We start from the raw sequence: 19,524 nt of genomic DNA on the forward strand, positions 1-19,524 counted from the left end.
CCTCAGACTGTGTGCGTACCACGCAGAGCTGACCACCTCCAGCACAGCAAATGTCAGGACTGAATAAAAAGCAGCTGAAATCCTACAAGTGGGACTTCTTTGGCCACACCTCAGTTAATGTAAGGTCACTGAGAGATGCCAGTATAGCCTCTGCCAAGTGTGGTGCAGTTGGACAGGCCACCCAAAGCATAAGCAAACATTGCCCCCAGACACTGCACAATGGTTTCTAAGCAACCATAAGACATTTAGTGTGAAAATTTGAACAGAGAAATGCTGGAAAGAGCCAGGGTTTCTGCTGCTTAATGTCTCTTTGGTTATGCCAGCACCGGGGAAGAAGGGCAAACACCATGAACTGGTTTAGGCACAAAGAGCAGCAGAGTCTTTGCTGACTTCTTTCTTGGGACAAACATGGATATGGAGCATATTTTAACCTGCTTGTCTTCCTTTACATTGCTACCACGCTCTTAGCTTTTGAATTTCAGGAGAAGCATCTGATTTTCCCAGGTCCAGTGCCCTAACTAGGCAAAGTTAGAAAAGAGCACTTGTCTGCTGATGACTGCATATGGATAGTCCATTCTAATCAAAATTTTCAGCTCCTCACAGGCTGCTTCTGCACTTTTGCACTAACATTCAGTGTAGGAAAAAATACAAAACAAACCCAAGGGTGTGTAGTGACAGACTAGTCTCTGAAGAAGTTGTACTGTCCCATCAATGACTACTGGCAGAACCAAACTTCCTCTCTTCCATGAGCTAATTTACTTTGGGTTAACTATCTTGCCTGCCTTGGCAATGTAGTTTTTCACATTAGGGTAGCTAGCATAATTCAGAAACTGAGCAGTTACCAGACATTCAAGCAACCTACCTGCGTGGAGAGCCCTTGTGGCGATCATGTTGCTGCAGAGGTACGAAATGCAGAGTGTACAAAGAAGGCAAACATATTGGCTGGGAGAACATACCAGAAACATCTACATGGCCTCTTCTAGAGGAGTCGGTGCAACAAAATGTTTATTGAGAAAATCCTGGACATGAGGCAAAGAGCTGGCGACCCGTGCAGGGCCAGTTGTGTCCTTCAGGTACATGCTCCATAGGTGTCCACACAGTACAAACACACTGAACCAAAGCTTACAAAGGAGTGTGGGTGACCAGGAAAGCTCTTCATGGAGGCCCCCAAGGCATGTTTGAGCACCTTCTGACCAGTAGCTGGAATTCTAATGTGAATATGTGAAAATGGGAGAATAAGAAAAGACACACTACAGTTCTTTCCATGCAAACCTGGGCCCTCAGGCAGTAGCAGTTTGATACAACACAGTAAAAGCTACAGCAGCCCAGTTCACAGAACAAGGAGCGTTGAAGAATGTGAGAACAAAGCTGCTTACTGTTTTTAGATTATCCCATCCTGCTATAACATCCTCAGATAAAAAGTTCTTTCTGAGTTTGGAAACTGAAAGCCACTCCAACCATCCAGCTCTGCATGTACACGCCTGTGTTTCAGCAGAACAAAACACACTGTTAAGGGTAAAGCAGCTCAATTTCCTTTTCACAGAGGGTGCTTCTGCTGCGCTGTGCTCTGTCACTTAATATGTACAAATTTGGCATTTCTATTATCCATCCCTACGACCTTTACAGATGCCAGATGTGTTTCTTTACTGCTCATCAAGTCTATTATTCAATAAAGAGTAATAGCTTCTTACAATTGAATTATATTTGATATTGTGCATTATGATTGTCTAACAGACCATGAATGTTCCAGCAGACAGATTCTGTAGTTTATTCACCTGCCATAGTAAAAAGGTAAGTATGGAAGATCTATGAGAATGGCCTGTGCATGTACCACGGGCCTTGTGCCATGACCTGCAGAGAATGAAAATTAAAAGCTGACCCTCAATCATCCTTTAAATCCTACCAGCTGGCTAAAATCCATTTCTGAACATCTGATTACTCTGGGGTCTGACTCACAGCCCAGCAAATATGTAATTCCTGACTTTTCCTCTGCCATGCCCACCATCCAACCTCTAATTCATCTCAGCACTGCTGCTCTGAATGCTTCCATCAAAATGAAGTTTTAGCAGAACATACTTTCTCCTCAGAGCCCTTCTCCCTTCCTCCACATGTATGCTTTAGTCCCTATAGTTTGACCTCAGGTAAAAACCTTTGGTCTTACCGAGGTACAGAAATAGATGTGGCTGTGCGTGTACGAGTTATAAACCACACCAGTCCTTGGACTCTAGGAACATATATCTGCATTTTGGCAGATCAAAACACCTTTCAGTACGATTTTGGTCTTGAAAAATAAACAGAAAATTTTGGGTTTGTTCTTACATGGAAAATTTCCACTTCAAACCTACACACACACACACATACACACCCCGGCGGATATAATGATTGCAGCTGTCTTGGAATTTAATTATTTTGGCAACATCAGATGGTCACTGTCCACGAGGAACTAACCTCTGTTGCACTGCACAGACACTGTAGTGAGTTGTTGCATATATATTAGTCCTTCAGCAGTTAGCCCAGTATCCACTTTTCCCTCCACGCCTGGTGGGAGTACTGTGTCACATTGCTCCATGTGTCACTCATAGTACTTTGTAGGTAAGAAGAGAAACAGCTAGGTTTTTGGGGGCTGATGCACATTTTTGCATTCCTTGGTAATACAAGGCTCTTTCCTCAACTATATCCATGGATGATCACTAACAATGAACTGTGGTGGGAACTGCTTGCTCACTCCCAGATCAGTGCACCATGACTAGGTCTTATTTCCCAGTAATATTTTGGGACCTTTAGCTTCACTTGGCTCTGAGAATCACCTGATCTGATGTTACAGCTAGGTTTATTAAAAATGAATTGTTTTGCTGGATGTATTTGTAACGCTGTTTTTCCTCAGGTTTTTGCGTTTGATTTTCATTTGGCTCTAGTTACTTAATATGGCCCAATCACATTAACGTGTAAATTCAAAAGAACTGCATGAGACATAGATTTAGAATTGAATTCCAATTGCTTTGGTGCAGCCTTGTAAGTTACAGAAAAGGCTTAAATAATTCATTTTTTTATTAGGTTTTCCTTCAGTAAATAAAGATTGACTTGCTGAGGACAGAATACCAGTCTAACATTGGTCTACTCAGTGTTTCAAAGTGCAATGAATCAAAAGGCCATGACAAAAGGTAGTGACTCCAAAGATGACTCCTTGAAGGCTTACAGTGGGAGTGTCTCAAATGGTACAATATATATCACCAAGAGCTCAGAAATCTGTTTAGGTTCAGCTGGCAAGCTGGATTATTCCATGCTGTTTTGAAGTTTGTGGGGTAAGTATTTCTCCAAGTAAAATATAATTTCTAATTTGTATTCTTTAATATGGAAAAAAAGAGATATTATGTTTCAGAACTTTAAGGTAAGTATAAAACAGATATGTAAAAAGACAGCATATACAGTAATTTTACCTTGCCTTATGAATATATCTTATACTGTTTGACTGTCAAATATTTCTAGATGTGCAAAGTGTGAGCATTTGTACACCACAGCTTTGAGTGGAAATACCTTTTTTTCATGGAAAATCTGGTGTCACATTAAAACTGTTATTTTATAGTTATACGGGAAATTACATAATTATTTTGGGAAAAAAGGCACTTCTTTTTTCTCAGCCTCTCTCTCTGGAGAATGCAGGTGAGGTACAGTATGACAATTCACAGAGTCTGTGGTTCCACAGTCATGAGTGTCAGATGCCTCTCAGGTCACGTATCAACCATATCTGCTCCAGACTATGGATACGCTGCTATTCCTCCAACTTTAACTGTTTTAGAGATACAAGAACAGTATGCAACTTTCTTGGTCTCCTATTCAAAATAGAGAATGCCTGCAGGTTTCAGTGAATATCCTTAATGTGTCACACTGATTTGCATGTACAGGACTTGCACCTGACTGACTGAATGCAGCTCTATGCTGTGTCAAGCTGTACTGCCAAAACCCGTATTTATGATATATATGCTTGTGCTTTTTCTCAACAAAAAGGCATCAGCAGAGATTAAATGTCTGAAATGGGACTACAGAAAAGAACCCCCTAAATCTATAGTTCAGCATCTAAGCAACTGGCTGGGTTTGCCGATCAATTTACTTCCATTACTCCTGTAAACTACAGGAATGCAACCTCCAAATCTGTGGCTGCTTGTACTAAGCAACAGTAAGAAGTACACTAAGTGTACAGTGAGTTGACTACATTTGATTTAAAGGTCCAGAACATGGTCCAGAGCAGCCACAGAAGGAAATGAAATATGAAGTTTGCATTGACTCACACATCATTCAGAGTCCTCTATATCACCATAGGGAAACTCATCTAGTCAGTGTTATGTCTATCATATCGAAGCATGGATGAAACTATCTATTTTCTAAAGGGCAAGTACAAAAGACTATCTTGATGATGAGCTAGTATCTTGCTGAAAGAAAACAGATATGCATTCAGCAATAAATGGGTCAGGAGTTACAACGTTTCTAATGATCACAAAATTTGTAGACTTCACATCATTCATTGGTCCAGCATCACAATGAATTAGCAGTTTCTGGGTTATTGACAGTACTTTTTAAAACAAGTGCTATGTATCACCATTACACAGTCTTATTTCTGTTTGCTTCAGACAACACCAGTTTCACAATGGGCTCCATCAGTGCAGCAAATGCAGAGTTTTGTTTTGATGTTTTCAAAGAGCTGAAAGTCCACCATGCCAACGACAACATCTTGTATTCCCCACTGAGCATCATTGCAGCCCTGGCCATGGTCTATCTGGGAGCAAGAGGTAACACTGAGTATCAGATGGAGAAGGTAAGTTACATAAATGGATACAAACTCCTTTTGATCCTGTTCAACACAATGACAGATTATCCACTTACATCTTTGGGACTTTCTCCAGTTGAGGGAAGAAAGCCACATAGTCACATTTGGCCCTAGATTCAAACCTGCCTAGAAAAAGAACGGCATTCCAAACCCTGAGGTTTGGATCTGGAGCTGAGTTTTCACTTCCCATTGCTTTTCCTTATGAACAGCAAAAGCAGCCTTTGGTTCTTATTAAGAAAGAGCAGTGCTGAAGAACGGTCTCTTGCTTCAGCTTATATTATCTCACAGAACTGATTTCGTCCAAGTGGAAAGGACAACTTGTAATATCAAAAGATTAAACGTTTAGAAAACAAGAGTCACAATTATAAATGCAATATGACATGGTTGTAGCTGGTTTATAGACTGAATACCATTAACTGGAAAAGAAGGGAACTTAACTGAGGATCATAGTTACACATTTTCAGTGTGGCACTTGCAGTAAAAAAACTGGTTTAAAGCTCACATGAAATGTCTCAGTTCATTTATGTGCTAATCAGACCTCGTTGGTCCAAACCTATAGTTTCAACACAAATGTCAGTGACTCTCAGTGGACTTCACATACTTAATTTCTTCTACTACTACTTTCAATTGCAGGTTCTTCACTTTGACAAAATTGCAGGACTTGGAGGAACTATTCAGACCAAGGTACAGAAATCTAAGGTACATTTACTTCTCTTTCATATTTTTCCCCTGAGAATAGACTGTTCTGACTGTGTTTGAAGTAAGTTTGACACCTTCCCAAACCTTGTTAATGCTCTTGATTTAAGAGATGTAAGTTAAAAAAAAGCAAAACCAAAACCAAAAATCAGAAAAAGAAGACAGGCTGCACACGTTGCACCAGAACAAGTGACAGGACAGGTCAGGATGCTCTGGGCACCAGGCTACCTTCTTGTGTAGATGAGCATCTGCTCACCTGCAAATGCTGCTGGGGGACAACACTTGGAAGAGGCTCAACATCTGGACTCGGGGTGCTGCAGTCAGGCTTGTAGCTGAGACTCCAAGGTGGGGCGGGAAGGTGCTTCAGCAGAAAAAAACCCAGAAGCCTAAAAGGCTGGAAAACAAGCACACTCTTCCAAAATCTACAGAGACTTGTCCAGCATCCAAGTCCCACTGCTACCCCAAGAGCACCATGAGGGGCCCCAGTACCTTGATACCACCTGTGTGCTTTTCTCCATGTTAATCTGCTGCTTCTGTAAAGATAACACAAGCCATGCTCCTTGGTCTATCCCCATCCACTTGGGATCCACAAGCACAAGGTGGGACTTGCAAGGAACAAGATTTAAAAAAAAAAATAATTAAAAAATAAAGGTAATATCAGTTAGAGCATTTAGTGGCTGGTTAAGCATTTGGAAAGGAGCAGTTCAATACAATTCTCATAAAATGAAATCCCAGCCACTGTTTATCGTTCTGCATTTTTCTTAACAGGCTGTTAGATGTGTCACCTGGAGCACTATTTGGGGGGCATTAGACAGCTGATCCATTTTTTCACTGTATTGTGAGATACTTCCTGATTCACTTGTTATCTTGCACTCCTCCCATCTGCAGCTTCAGCAGAAAGCTGCCAAGAAAATGCAAGCAGAAGCTGGGAACTAGAGGCTACACATCAATGATAACCTACCAGTTGCAATCATTGACACCTGAATTTTTCTTGTCACCTCACTCCTGAGCCATACGGTTTCAGATTAATCCCTGATGTTTTCTGCTTGTTGTCACCTAGAATGAGTGTCATTACATGCTATGAATCAATTGTACATCGTTATTTGTTTATATTGAACATCCCTCCCATGGAGCTTTTAGACTGTAGTACATGTTCATTTGCAAATGCCCAAATCCTGTCCATTTTCCCATGTTATTTGTATCTTACAAATAATTCTTTTCCTAGCAAAATAAACTAACAGCTATACCTTTTGTTCTTCTTATCAACAACTCAGTGTGGCAAATCTGTGAATATCCACATACTGTTTAAAGAACTCCTCTCCGATATCACTGCACCAAAAGCCAGTTATTCACTCCACATTGCCAACAGACTCTATGCTGAAAAGACATGTTCAATCCTACCGGTGAGTTGTGCATTAGCATGACTTCTTGCTAAACTGTCTAAAACTGTAATCCAGGAGGACTAACCAGAGCCAGTGATCCGTTAATCCAGTGGTCTCCCCTGATGTGGACTTCCATGGCTTTTGCTTTTGCCATAGCCCTGACAGTTACTGGAATGGAAAGCAGTTCCAGGCAAAAAGATAGTCCTAATTAAAAATGAATGGAGTTATAATCAAAACTATTTAGTAATGTAATTCCCCAGTCCCTGCTTGCTTCCCCAAAGCCTGTTCATTTTAATAGGTCGTTTGATTGGGGTTTTTTCCAGGAAATAATTTGACTTTAGCACATCACTTCAAAACTTCACCTCACCTCAAAAACAACTTTTGAAAGTGTAAAAATCTTTCATTTGACACTTTCAAAACAAAAGATAAAAGTGTTCTAAATCAAAGAAATGTCTTATCTTTAAGGAAAAATGCTTAAAAAAAATTAAAAATGGGTGGACATAATGATAATAAAACACGAACCTGAAACTCTTTGAAACACTTTTTGGATCAGGCTTTCTTCAAGATAATATTTAAACATTTCTAATATATACTCTAAACTGTTCAAGCAATAAAAATGTCAGATCTGAAAATGTCATGGATCAGAATATTTTTTTCTGGCCGAGTTTTAGCAGATTCTTCCAGGAAGTAAGCAACGAGAACAGCCTAACCATGGCATCACTATAAAACTCCTTTTAGCTATATTTTATTTCACCTTCATACTGTTTTTAAAAAATGACTAGTTTGGTGGCTACAATTGCTGTCTTTACAGATCTACTTAAAATGTGTGAAGAAACTGTACAGAGCAGGTCTGGAACTAGTCAACTTCAAAACAGCATCAGATCAATCCAGACAGCTCATTAATTCCTGGGTGGAAAATCATACAAATGGTAAGGTCAGACAAGATTCTGAAATATACTTCCCTCTCACAACTGTATTTGAACAACTTCTGGAAAGACTGAACATTAGAGGATAAATTTCCTCCTCCTTTCCCCATTAATGGATGTTTCCTGTGGAAAGGGATGACTCTATTGCACCTGTGTGGCAGTGACAGTGTTTTAAACATATCTGGTAGAGGCAGAGGTGCCAGGACATGCACACTTCATACGCACACTTTTTGTGTCTGGAGAGCTTAACTCATGCAAGGTTAGTTCCAGCCTCTCTAGAATATAGGCATAATTTTACAAGGATGTGCTGGATGAGTAAGAAGTGGACTGCCAGGGGAGAAAGTAGTGCACACACTAGGCTGACGGTGGGAAAGGAATGGTTCAGGAGGTTGCGTACATTTATTGTGCTGAGGTGGGAGGAATAACAAGAGTCAAGAGTGAGAAATGAGCGCAGTGAGGAACATAAATCTGTAGTGCTGTTCTACACTTCCCTCTGCTGTTCCTTCTTTTCTATATAAATCTTTTTCCAAGCAGAATTTCCAAGAAATATTCCCAGGGATGTATACTACTCTTGAACCTACCTGTCTTCTTGAAGAATGTCTGGCCAGGTGCCAGCCAGTCTGTATAAAATCATCCTCACGAACCTGAATTCCACATGCAGATGTTTGAAGAAGAGGAAGTCAAGTCAAGCAGCAGTGTGTTGATTGACCTCTAAAATGCAAGGTGACTGCTATGAAACTTACCCCTCTCTGCCCTGCTTCTTCCTTAAAGGACGGATTCAAGATTTCCTTAAACCAGGCTCTGTTGATCTTGATACTATGCTGGTCCTTGTGAATGCCATTTACTTCAAAGGGATATGGAAGGCAGCGTTTAAAGAAGACAACACTCGGGAATTTCCCTTCAGTGTGACAAAGGTAGGGGGGCACAGACACCGCTTCTGGCCAGGAAGCCAGTGTTAGCTTGCACGGCCAGCAGGCCGGGTGTTACACATACAACATGCTGTGGTCACTGGCCAGGTGACTCAGCAGGGCACCTCAAGAGCTGTGTCTGACCAGAGATCACCAGCAGACAAGGGGGGAATGGAGACACAGCTCTTCTTCAAAAGCAACATGCTTGAAGATTGAGTCCTGTCCCTTATGCATTTGCCTGCTTAAGGAAAAAATTGCTCCCCAGTCACGTAGTCTCACATTTCTCTCTCTGCAGCAAGAAAGCAGACCTGTGCAAATGATGAGCCAGAACAGCACCTTCAAAGTGGCAGCGGTGGCTGCAGAGAAAGTGAAGATCCTGGAGCTTCCGTATGCAGGCGGAGAGCTGAGCATGTTGGTGCTGTTGCCTGATGACATCTCTGGCCTGGAGCAGGTATGGCCCTGGCCGGGAAGCAGAAGAGTTGTCATTTGAGTGGGACTTGGCTGCCATCATCCCTTTTGCTGTCCATTTACATGCCGGCTGCCCACAGCACGGCTGTGCCGGGCAGGCAGGGGAGTACCAAAGCCCCCCAGGTGCCACCAGGTGTTCAGGCAGAGACTGGCCCCTTAGGAGGGCCCTGGGCTCAGTCTAGTAAAATGAACATAAAGGACCATAGTGCTGCTGTAGCCCTGCACAATAGGATGTATGTATGGGCACATTATTTTTTTTTTTGTCATGGGGAGGTAATTTCACCCATGCCCCATATAAACTGTTGTGGAAATACTGCTAAAACTGATGAGAATTAGTCATTCTTTGCAGGAATCACTAATTTTATTTATTTTTTTTTACAAAATAAGTATTATTAAACATCATAAATAGGCTGCTTTCAAAAATTGCTCTGATTATGTCAGCATGGAATGAAAACCAAAGTTAAACAAGCATAATCTCCATTAAATATTCTTGATTTTGAAATGGCAAAACTGATCTAGCTAAACTAACTGATCAATACCACTTCATCAGTTAATACAATGTAATAATTTAAAATTAAGTTAACAAGGTATTAGCAAATTACCTGTCTGTTGCTTAGGAAAGGGAAAAAGTGATGCAGCCTGCATTATATAATCCATTAGTCTTATTTCAGCTATTTTTTTGAATGATGTTATAAAGTAGAGATATTCAACAGGTAGATGAGTTTGCATTTGTTACGTACTGTCAACTGCAGGTAAATTTTCATGGCCTTTTTTTGCAATTTCTTTCACAAGCTGAACTAATTGTCTTGGCTATGAAACTGCTGGGTTGTGCCTCATGAGATACGAGATTAGTCGGATAGAAAAGGATGTGTGAGGTGGGTAAGGAACTGAATAAAAGGACAGTTACACAGGCAGTATTGGAGAGGCAAAAAATAAACTACAAAAGGGATGTTGATAGGATATTCGCATACCAGGCATTTCATTCCTTGCCTCTCTTTGCAGCTTGAGAACAAAATCAGCTTTGACAAACTCGTAGAATGGACCAGTCCCAATGTGATGGAAAAGAAGAGAGTGAAAGTGTACCTCCCACGCATGAAGATTGAGGAAAAATATAACCTCACAAGTGTCTTGACGGCCTTGGGTATGACCGACCTGTTCAGCCCTTCAGCCAATCTCTCTGGCATCTCTTCAGCAGAGAGCCTGAAGGTGTCTGAGGCCGTCCACGAGGCGTACATGGAAGTCAGTGAAGAGGGCACCGAGACGGCAGGCTCGGAGGGTGTGTTGGGAGACATTGAACAGTCCTCTGAGTCTGAAGAGTTTAGGGCTGACCACCCATTCCTTTTCTTAATCAAACACAATCCAACCAACAGCATTCTCTTCTTTGGTAGATATTGTTCCCCCTAAAGAAAGAAAGCTGAAAGTAATGCTTACCTTCCCCTCAGAAACAGACCCCCTTTACTGTAGTATTGTAGTATCATCTCATCTCTTCAATATCTTTTCCAAGTGGAAAGCCTAATCTAAGAAATGCGCTTTGTGGAAGCTTCCATTGCAGAGACATACCTCCAGGTGAGGAAACAGCAGCAAGCACGATTACTCCTTTCCCTTCTCAGACTGGTTTCAGGATTGCTTGAGCTGAGCACAGACAGCCAACAGAGAACAGAGGCACCCACCAGCCAGGAAGGGCCCAAGTGATTTTCACTTGAGAAACAAGTTGCAGGTAGGGTTTCAAGTAATCTTTTGGAGTCCTTGATGTAGAAAGCCGTGGGTTGCACTCATCCCATTCTCCAGCAGCATCCTTCTCACAAACCCATGTTGTTCCTGAAACATGGGGTTTGAGATCTCCAGTCTGGAGGAGATGCTTGTGGATAACATTCAGATATGCAGGTTATTAACTGGTACCTATGTAAATTCTAATTTTCTTTACTTAGCTGTTGGGAAATGGTGTAGACATCCACTATCACAAGAGTTGTTCTCTCACCATGACTTCCTCACTTAATTTTGAATTTCTTGCAGAAGTTCTCAAAAGTCATGGAGAGTCTCCCTTCCACTTCAGAGAACACAAATAAATCTAACTATCTGTAGGTGCAGTTGTGCCTTCTCACAGAGTGTAGATTCACAGCCTGAGACATGGATATCCAGATGGTCCAGATGATCCAGAAGTCAGTGAGAACTGCCAGGCAAGAGAGCTGTCTGAATTCTTGTTTAAAACATTGGAAGACACTTCAAATTTGAAAACATTGTGATTTTTGTGAAAAATCCTGCAAGTGATATTAAAGAATCTGATTTCTCCATGGAAGTTTTGTGAAAAACACAGCTTTCAAAATAATCTGTCTCTGTTGAGTTAGCTTATGAAGTAAACTTGAAGCAGTCCCTGGAAAGCCCTCAGGTGAAGTTCAAAACCAGAGTACATTATTCTTCTATGAATGCAGCTGGGCTTCTTTGTTCCTACATCTCTTTTAAAAAGAAGGCTACACCTCTTCTTGTTAAGAAATACATGAGAATCTTAATACTGTCTCTTTTTCTTCCTATGTGTTGGTTGCCGTCTGCAAATATGGATATATTGGCTCAGTACTATGTCCTGTTTTCATTCTAATCATATGCATACAATTGATTTTTTTGGTTAATGTAATAAAAGAAAATCACAAATGCTCGTCATGAGAATTATATTAATTTTCTGGACCACAAGCCCTTGAAAATATTGTTAGATTGGTTAACGGTTGTGAATAAAACGGGATTGAGTACAAAATCCTATTTTTAAAATGAATGAAGCATGTAGATACAAAGTTTCCTAGGCATTTATGAAATGCATAAATGCATACATGTAGAGTTGGATTCCTCTCTGTACTGCAGATTACCAAAAAATATCCCAATGGTATACTAATCTATTCTTACGTATTTTTGAGTACAATTGCAATGGATATTAAGGATGCACCAACAATTAATCTGGTAAATATTTCAAGGAACAACTATTCCAGCAGCTCTGCTATTTCAAATGAAGAAATAATCTGAAAATCATATAGCTCGAAAGGCATAAGAAAGAGTAAGTAGACTGAAAACTATTAGGCAAAGGCTTTCCCCATCGAGAGTCTTGAGAGGAAGAACTCTTTTTAATATTGGCTATTTCCACATCCGCACATAGTGTGGTATGATAAAAGCAGATCTGTAAAGGGAAGCAGCTGGTGCTACAGGTCTGACATCCACATTATTTGAATATCATCAGGATATTTGTGATACAGACTCATCTGGCTTTCCTTGGTAAAACCTGCTATTTTACCAAGTATACTTTAACTTTTATTCTTTAGAAATGAAAGCAGTGATACGAACAGTTCCAAAAGATGCAAAATTTCAATATCTCAAGGTTTATCATAAGCAGTTTATCTTTTGCACCTTTTGTAGCCAGAAGCAGTTGATCCAGTCTGTTAAATTTAAAAGCCTGTACACCTAAACAATACGAAGATCTGAAAAGTTACGCTTGCAAACTAGCCTTCCTATGATTATTAAACTGGAAAGCGCTTAAAGTACAAATTTATGTCTCAGTGACCAATGCTGTTTCCTGAATGACAACAAAGGTCAAAATGAAGGAATAAGAAAAAAGCAAAGGAGCCATAAGGTTTACAAAGAAGTACAAAGCTTCCCCTTTCCCAAAAGGGAAAACAGCAGACAGCAAATTCAGCAATACTGGATCAAACCTGTAACAAAGTACCAACAGCTAGGACCTGGCCTTGGCCACCACGGACAAGGTAGGGGGCACAGTATTTAAACGGCAGTGGAAGAGCATTCCCCATAAACGGTGTGGCAGACCTGGCTGGTGGGATGATGACTGCCTGCTGTGGCCTCTGAGGTCTCTAAAACCCTGGAGAGATTTGGGAGAAGTGGCCCTTCCTGTGCCCCAGAGAGACGGGTCTGTGGCTCAGCCTCTCGGTGCTGTCACCCACCAAGCCAGCATGCCGGGGAAAGGTGCAGGTGCTCCAGGAGCAGGGCTGGACCCTATGCTCTGCCTCAGCACCACTGCACTCTCACCCGGCAGGTTTCATTTCCCAGGCACAGTTCTGGTTCTCATGCCAATAGGCATCTGAGAGTATTTGCTTTAAAAAAAAAAAATGCCCCAAATTTTAACAATAATAAAATGCTCCAAAAGTTTTTATTTGAAAAAAGGACAAAAATAAATAATTCTTTAAAACCTCCTTGTTGCTACTGGCATTTTTGTCCTAGCCTTCCGGAGGCTACTGGCATTTTTATTTTCTGAAGAACTGAGACCCTGTTTCTCTGACAGACTACTGTGCAGCACTAGATGGAAGGCTCAGCAGGTTAATAACACAAGGAGGGCAAGGCTGAAAACTCTGAAACATTCTGCACCTCTTGGTGCAACTAACACACCTCCTGAAAGCACAAAGAGAGGTCCAAGGGCCTCTCGGTATGAGGCAATGTTGCTCCCTGTACAACATGGAAATTGTACTCCCCTGTGGGATTTGCCATACACCCTCATCCCAAGTGCCTCATCTACACCGCCGTACTTTGCACGTTAATGTGCAATAATCCTGCTGTCTCTGTCTCCCTTGAGATCTTCCTCTACATATGACACAGAATCACAGAACAGCTGAGATTGGAAGTGACCTCTGCCCATTGCCTATTCCAAGCTCCCCCCATCAAGCAGGGTCAGCAAGAGCAGGTTGCTTGGGAGTGTGTCCTGCTGGGTTTTGAAACTTTCCAAGGAGGGAGACTCCACAGCCTCTTTGGGCAATCTGGATTTACCTCCCTCCCCAGAAATAAATACATTTTCTTATGTTTAAATGGAATTTACGCTATTTCAAGTTATGTCTATTCCCTCTTGCATGTTCACTGGAGAAAGTCTGGCTCCATCTTCTTTTCACTTTCCCATCAAGTAAGTTATGCACATGCAGAAGTTCCCCCCTGCACTTTCTCCTCTCCAGAATAACAAGTCCCATCTCTTTGCCTCTCCTCTCCTGACAGATGCTTTAATCACTTCATCATCTTTGTGGTTCTTCTCTGGTCTTGCTCCAGTACATCCACATCTCTTTTGTACTAGAAAGCCCAGAGCTGGACACAGTGCTCAAGCTGTGGTCCCACCAGCGCTGAACAGAGCGGGGGGATAACCTCCCTTTACCTGCTGGCAATGCTTTTTCTAATGCAGCCTATGTTAATAACTTTCTTTGCCACAAAGATACATTGCTGACTCATGGTCAATTTGGTCTCCACCAGGACCCCCAGTTCTTTTCTGCGAAGCTGACACGATGGCATGGAGCTTCGTGCAGTGACATTTCTCCTTCTCTCCTTTTCTGCAGCAGTCTTTTCTTGCAAGGGGTGGCAGGAAACATGCAAGGAATATTAAGAATCTCAGCAGGCTACTAGTCAAAGGAGAGGAAGACTTCCTGGAAGTCTGTCTGTGTTGAAACAAACCAAGAGATTAGTTTATTCTGTTTTATGCAAAAGAAAAATGTTATTTTTCCTGGGAGCATGTGCCAAGAAAAGTGGCCTGCTGGGCACCCTTCCAGTGAGCAGTGGGAGGTAAAGTGACAGGCATGGTGACATGAGCACTGCTAGTCACAGGCTGCCATGAAGTGTCTTCTCTGTGGGGAGGGACCCTGCTAATTAAGCTCCGTATGGCACAGTCAGTAAACTAGTTGTGCCAACACCAGTGGCCACCTGTCCTGCGCCATGTGCATGCCAGGTGTAAGGGCCTGGTTACCATGCTGCCTCCTTAGGACCCAGCGAGGTAAGACCATCCACAGCCTCACCCTGGCTGTTAGCTGATCCCCAGGGCTTGAGGGAGGAATAAGGAACTTCACATATGCTGTGGTGACTGATAAAGGGACTGCTGTGTGTGCTGGTCCAGAAACTTTATAGCAGGAGACCTTGTACACTGTGTGCACTGTTAAGCAAGTGCAGCAAGTGTGAGAGACTTGTGACCAAGGCCATCATAGAAGCCTTCTGAAGATGTCTTCACTGGAGAAATCCACTCTGCCAGCACTGAGGTATGCATATCCCTTTAAACAATGAAGGCAGCACTGGAGGCAACAATGTCCATCTCTTCACAATGACACAGCACTACTGCAGAAAGGCACCAGGTGGGCTACGAGCTCCTGTCTAAAGGAACCTGACCAGACACCTCATTTTCCTTGCACTGGGGAAAGAACACAGTCCTACAGAGCAACTGAGAAAGAAAACATCATTGATAGCTACAGCACCAAGATCTGCAATGGCAACTAACTGAACAATCACTGGCAGTCACTGAGCAAGACAAACACGGAACAATCAACAGGCTCCATCCTACTGGCAAGAGGGCAGCAGCATGGATGAAAGAAAAATCTTGAGTTCTGCGTGGGCTGTTGTGATTGGGTGAGAGGCTTTGGTCTGTGCGCTGACCTGGACTTCATATCCTTTTGGAAAGGCTCAAATGTCCAAGAGTCTGTTAGTTTAGGGACAGCTCCACAATGAAAGGCCTGGCAAAGGACAGCAGAGTCTTACCTGACCTCTTCCTTGGGACAAGCATTGTTGAAACAAGGACATGTGGCAAAACATATCCTTTTGTGTTTGTGCTGCATTACACAGCTGTGCTGGGCAGGGTGATCCATTATCTTTTAGCCCAGCGAGCATTTCACCTACGGGAAGGTTTGCTTAATGTCACTAGACTCCATTACAGATCTAAAGTTGCTGAGTAGACTAGGCAGTACCTCTTATATCCTTACGACTCTGCACTGGTGACTGATGGTGATCAAGATTTTTACTTGTGGAATGATTTTGTTCCTTCTGCAACTTGCTTTACATTAATCATTCATTTGACCAATAAAAATTAAAAATGCTAACAAAACCAGTAACCTGGGTTGTGTATTAACATGCTTCTGAGGAGTGTACTGCCCCTGCTCTATTGCAAAACAAAAAAATTATTTCATTGATGTATATATATATATATATAGAACTAAGAAGTATTTTGAAAACCATGCCACTGCTGACAACATTAATGCTGTGAATTGGCTGTTACGAAACAACTGTCTGACTCACTGGATGTCTTTGTAGCTACTAAGTTACAGGCTGTCTACGATGACCCGAATGTGATTTGAGTAGGTGGTGCATAAATGCCAAGGTGGCTCACATACAGTTAGCTGGAGCATACCGCTAGACAATTTGATTGTCAAAAAAAAAAAGATTCAAGGACTACTCAAAAGTTAGAAGTGACAGGGTAAAACATATTGGCTAATCCTTTGACTTCTGAGCTGTAAAGTTACAACAATGGGCCACGGCAGTGAATGTTAAAGCCTGTTTGAACAGAAACAAAGCAGCCTTCAGCGGGAAAGACAGAAGGGGCAGCAGCCACAGGAACAGCTTGCAGTTTAGGGAGCTCTCTCAGTTGTGTGGTTAAAGGTATTCACCATCTACAGACACATTCACCCATTTAACCTGTCTTTCCACCAGCACAGTGATATGATTTTCAGCTATTGACCACTTCACGTACTGCTCTTGTGAGAGAACAGCTCATTCTCTTTCTTTACAATAGATTCACAGTGGTGAGCCACCAATGTGAGACAAGCCCTAAAGATCTTTCCTCAAAAGCACTGCTGCTGCGTAGCAATGTCTGTAGCATAACGGCCTGGTCTACACCCCGTGCTATGTAAAGTACTAGTGGTATGCAAGTGCACCACTCCAGACTGAATTCTACACCGTTATTATTGCACTAATATCTTCAGGTGAACAAGACTAATAAGAACTGTACTAGGGAGAAAGGTATGGATGATTCAGAGGTTTTCCACTTGCACGGACAATTAAAACAGTTAAAGAGCCCATCTCTTCTCTCCAGAAGCATAATTTGTTCTACAATTTCAGAGGCATTTTGTGTATTGACTTTGGGTTTCTGTTTAAAAATCACATGGCATTTAGAGAGGTCAGAGCTGTTTCTTTTATTGTCTGTTCATTCTTTTATTTCAAAGGAATTATGTGACTGCTTTCTGCTTGCTATTGTACATTATGACTGTCCTGCAGACCATGAATGTTTCTTCAGCTGGTTTGTTCACCTGATGTGCCATGAAGCTACTTGTGGAAGATCTGTAAGAATGGTCTCTGTATGTACAAAAGGCATACTTTGAACCTAGCATCTGGTGCTGAGACCTGTGGGAAAAGAAAAGAGCAACTCAACTTAAACTGCTCTTCAAAATTTTAGCAGCAAGTTCAAAACTTTTTCTGGGAACATCTGACTGGGAGCTAAATATCCTGATGCCCAAATTTAAAAAGCAACAGAAGCCTTGCCTTTCTTCTCTGCTCAACCCCTCTTTCCTCAACACATCTTTCTTCAGCTCTGTAATGCTCCTCTATACAGATGCTCTCAATATTGCTTTTGAAATTAATTTGCATTCCCACAATATGCTCACTGAAGGTTTTGTTCCACTGATGTGCTGTGCAGACTGTGACTGCGTCTGAGCTCCCTGAGCTAGATTGCTCTAGAATGAAAAACTGTGCTCTGTGAAACACTGTGTGTGTGGCCTTTCACAATGCAGGCTGTAAGCAGTACTGGGCAATTACATAAAAGTTTTTGCAAAAGAATCTATTTCAATATTATTAAATTTGGCAACTAACAATTGAAGGATGTGCTGTTTCTGAAGTGCCTTGGTAGCAGAAGGTTCTCTATTCCTCAGCAAGATCTATGAATTCTGATGGGAAGAAAGACTAGTGTTATTGGTAGTCCAGCCAACAACAGGAGAGAGAAAAGTTGTAATAGATACAGTGTGGGCATGCCATAGCAAGCAGTCCGGCATATATTGGTTTTACCAAATTTTTTTGAGTTCACAGAATGGTGACTCTGAGAGGGATCTGGCCTGTCAGTGCTTATTACAGAAGAATAATACGGAAATTAACTCAAAATTCCTTAGAGATATTCTGCGATACTGAATTTCTCACTTTTTTTGTTTTATTTTCATGAGCTATGCCAGATTATTTGCTGCCACAACAAATCGTAATTACTCTTCAAGTTCCAATGAATAGCTTTTATCACTATTTTTACCTCAGCCATTTCAATATGCTCCTTCCTTTTCTGGAAGGTTTTACATGCTATGATGAATGAATCTTCCATTTTGGAGATTTTAGGATAAAATCCTTTCATTCAGGCTTTTTTCTTTTTAATTAAAGAATCGAATTATTCCAGGTAAAAGTTTACTTGACATTGAGCTCCATCCATCACTGTATTTGGTAAACACAGAACAGGCAGCGTGGGGCGTGTCAAAAAATTACACAAGATATATTTAAAGGAGTTTGGCAAGTCTGCCCCAAGTACAGCTGAGAAGCTGTACTATTACCTTCGCAGGTGAAGCTGATAAGGTAAGCATTTCAAACATTTCTTTCAAATACAATTTAAGTTTTCTCTGCAATTAAAAAAAAATCTTTTACAAAACTTACAAAAAGATTGATGTAATCTCATGATTATGATCTTCAATATCAGTTGAAGAAACAAATGATTAAAGGATTCCTTCCACAGAAACATCATCTCACCTTCACATGTGTGTTCTGCATTATTTTACTGTTTCTCATTCTGCCATGCATAAAGTAAAAGTATTTGTTTGTATGAACTAAGACTTTGTTTATTAACTTTTCCACATCAAAAAGCTGGTGATATGTTATGACAACCTTTCTTCCTTCTTCCTCTATCACTGTAATTTTTCACTTAGAATTAAAAGGAAAAATTGAATCTGTTTAAATACCAGCAGATACAACTAAAGCTCAGTTGCAGGGTTTATGGAAGATACTGTCTGAATGAAATTCAGGAATGCAGCATGTTCAGGTGACATATCTCTGTGTTATCTTTAACAGCTACATTTCTAAGATTTTAAAAAAAAAAACCAAACACCACCAACAAAACATTTGCTTCACAAATAAGTTTCTTTACCAAGACCATAAATGGAGCTTAAAGCCTAAAATGTAATAGCTAGTAGAATTGGTAAAAAATGAAAAAATCTACCTTATATCACCTATATAAGTGGTTCAATTTACAGAGAGATTGACCATCCATTCCAGCAGGGGAGCAGCTAGATGCACTGTTGTTCAAATTATCCCACATTAGGAGATGACTGTCACATGAATGCATTGATTCCATAGAGACTGTGATACATATGGCAGAGTATCCTGGATTTTGTCCTCTAACAGCCACAGAAGGAAACAAATTAAAGATTACACTGCGTGAAGATCCCCAAGAGCTAGGGGAAATTCCACCCTAGCAAGGTTCTCTTTGCTTGTGTCAACATGTGGAAGTTATAAGTGGTATAAACAATATACTGCTGCATTACATTTCACAGTATTGTATTTTATACTCTGTGTTGCCT

General features: G+C 41.2%; 1 protein-coding gene across 1 annotated transcript; it reads left to right on the plus strand.

The window, feature by feature from the left end:
• The first annotated feature begins 4,585 nt into the window (after positions 1–4,585).
• On the plus strand, positions 4,586–11,831 carry LOC130146242 (ovalbumin-related protein X-like). Its single transcript, XM_056332216.1, has 7 exons — positions 4,586–4,810; positions 5,456–5,506; positions 6,793–6,921; positions 7,712–7,829; positions 8,598–8,740; positions 9,030–9,185; positions 10,205–11,831. The coding sequence occupies exons 1-7, from the start codon at positions 4,586–4,588 to the stop codon at positions 10,604–10,606; spliced, it is 1,224 nt and encodes a 407-aa protein (XP_056188191.1). The 3' UTR covers positions 10,607–11,831.
• The last annotated feature ends 7,693 nt before the right edge of the window (positions 11,832–19,524 follow it).

Source organism: Falco biarmicus, chromosome 3 (assembly GCF_023638135.1).
Source record: "Falco biarmicus isolate bFalBia1 chromosome 3, bFalBia1.pri, whole genome shotgun sequence".
In the NCBI taxonomy this organism is placed as follows: Eukaryota; Metazoa; Chordata; class Aves; order Falconiformes; family Falconidae; genus Falco; species Falco biarmicus.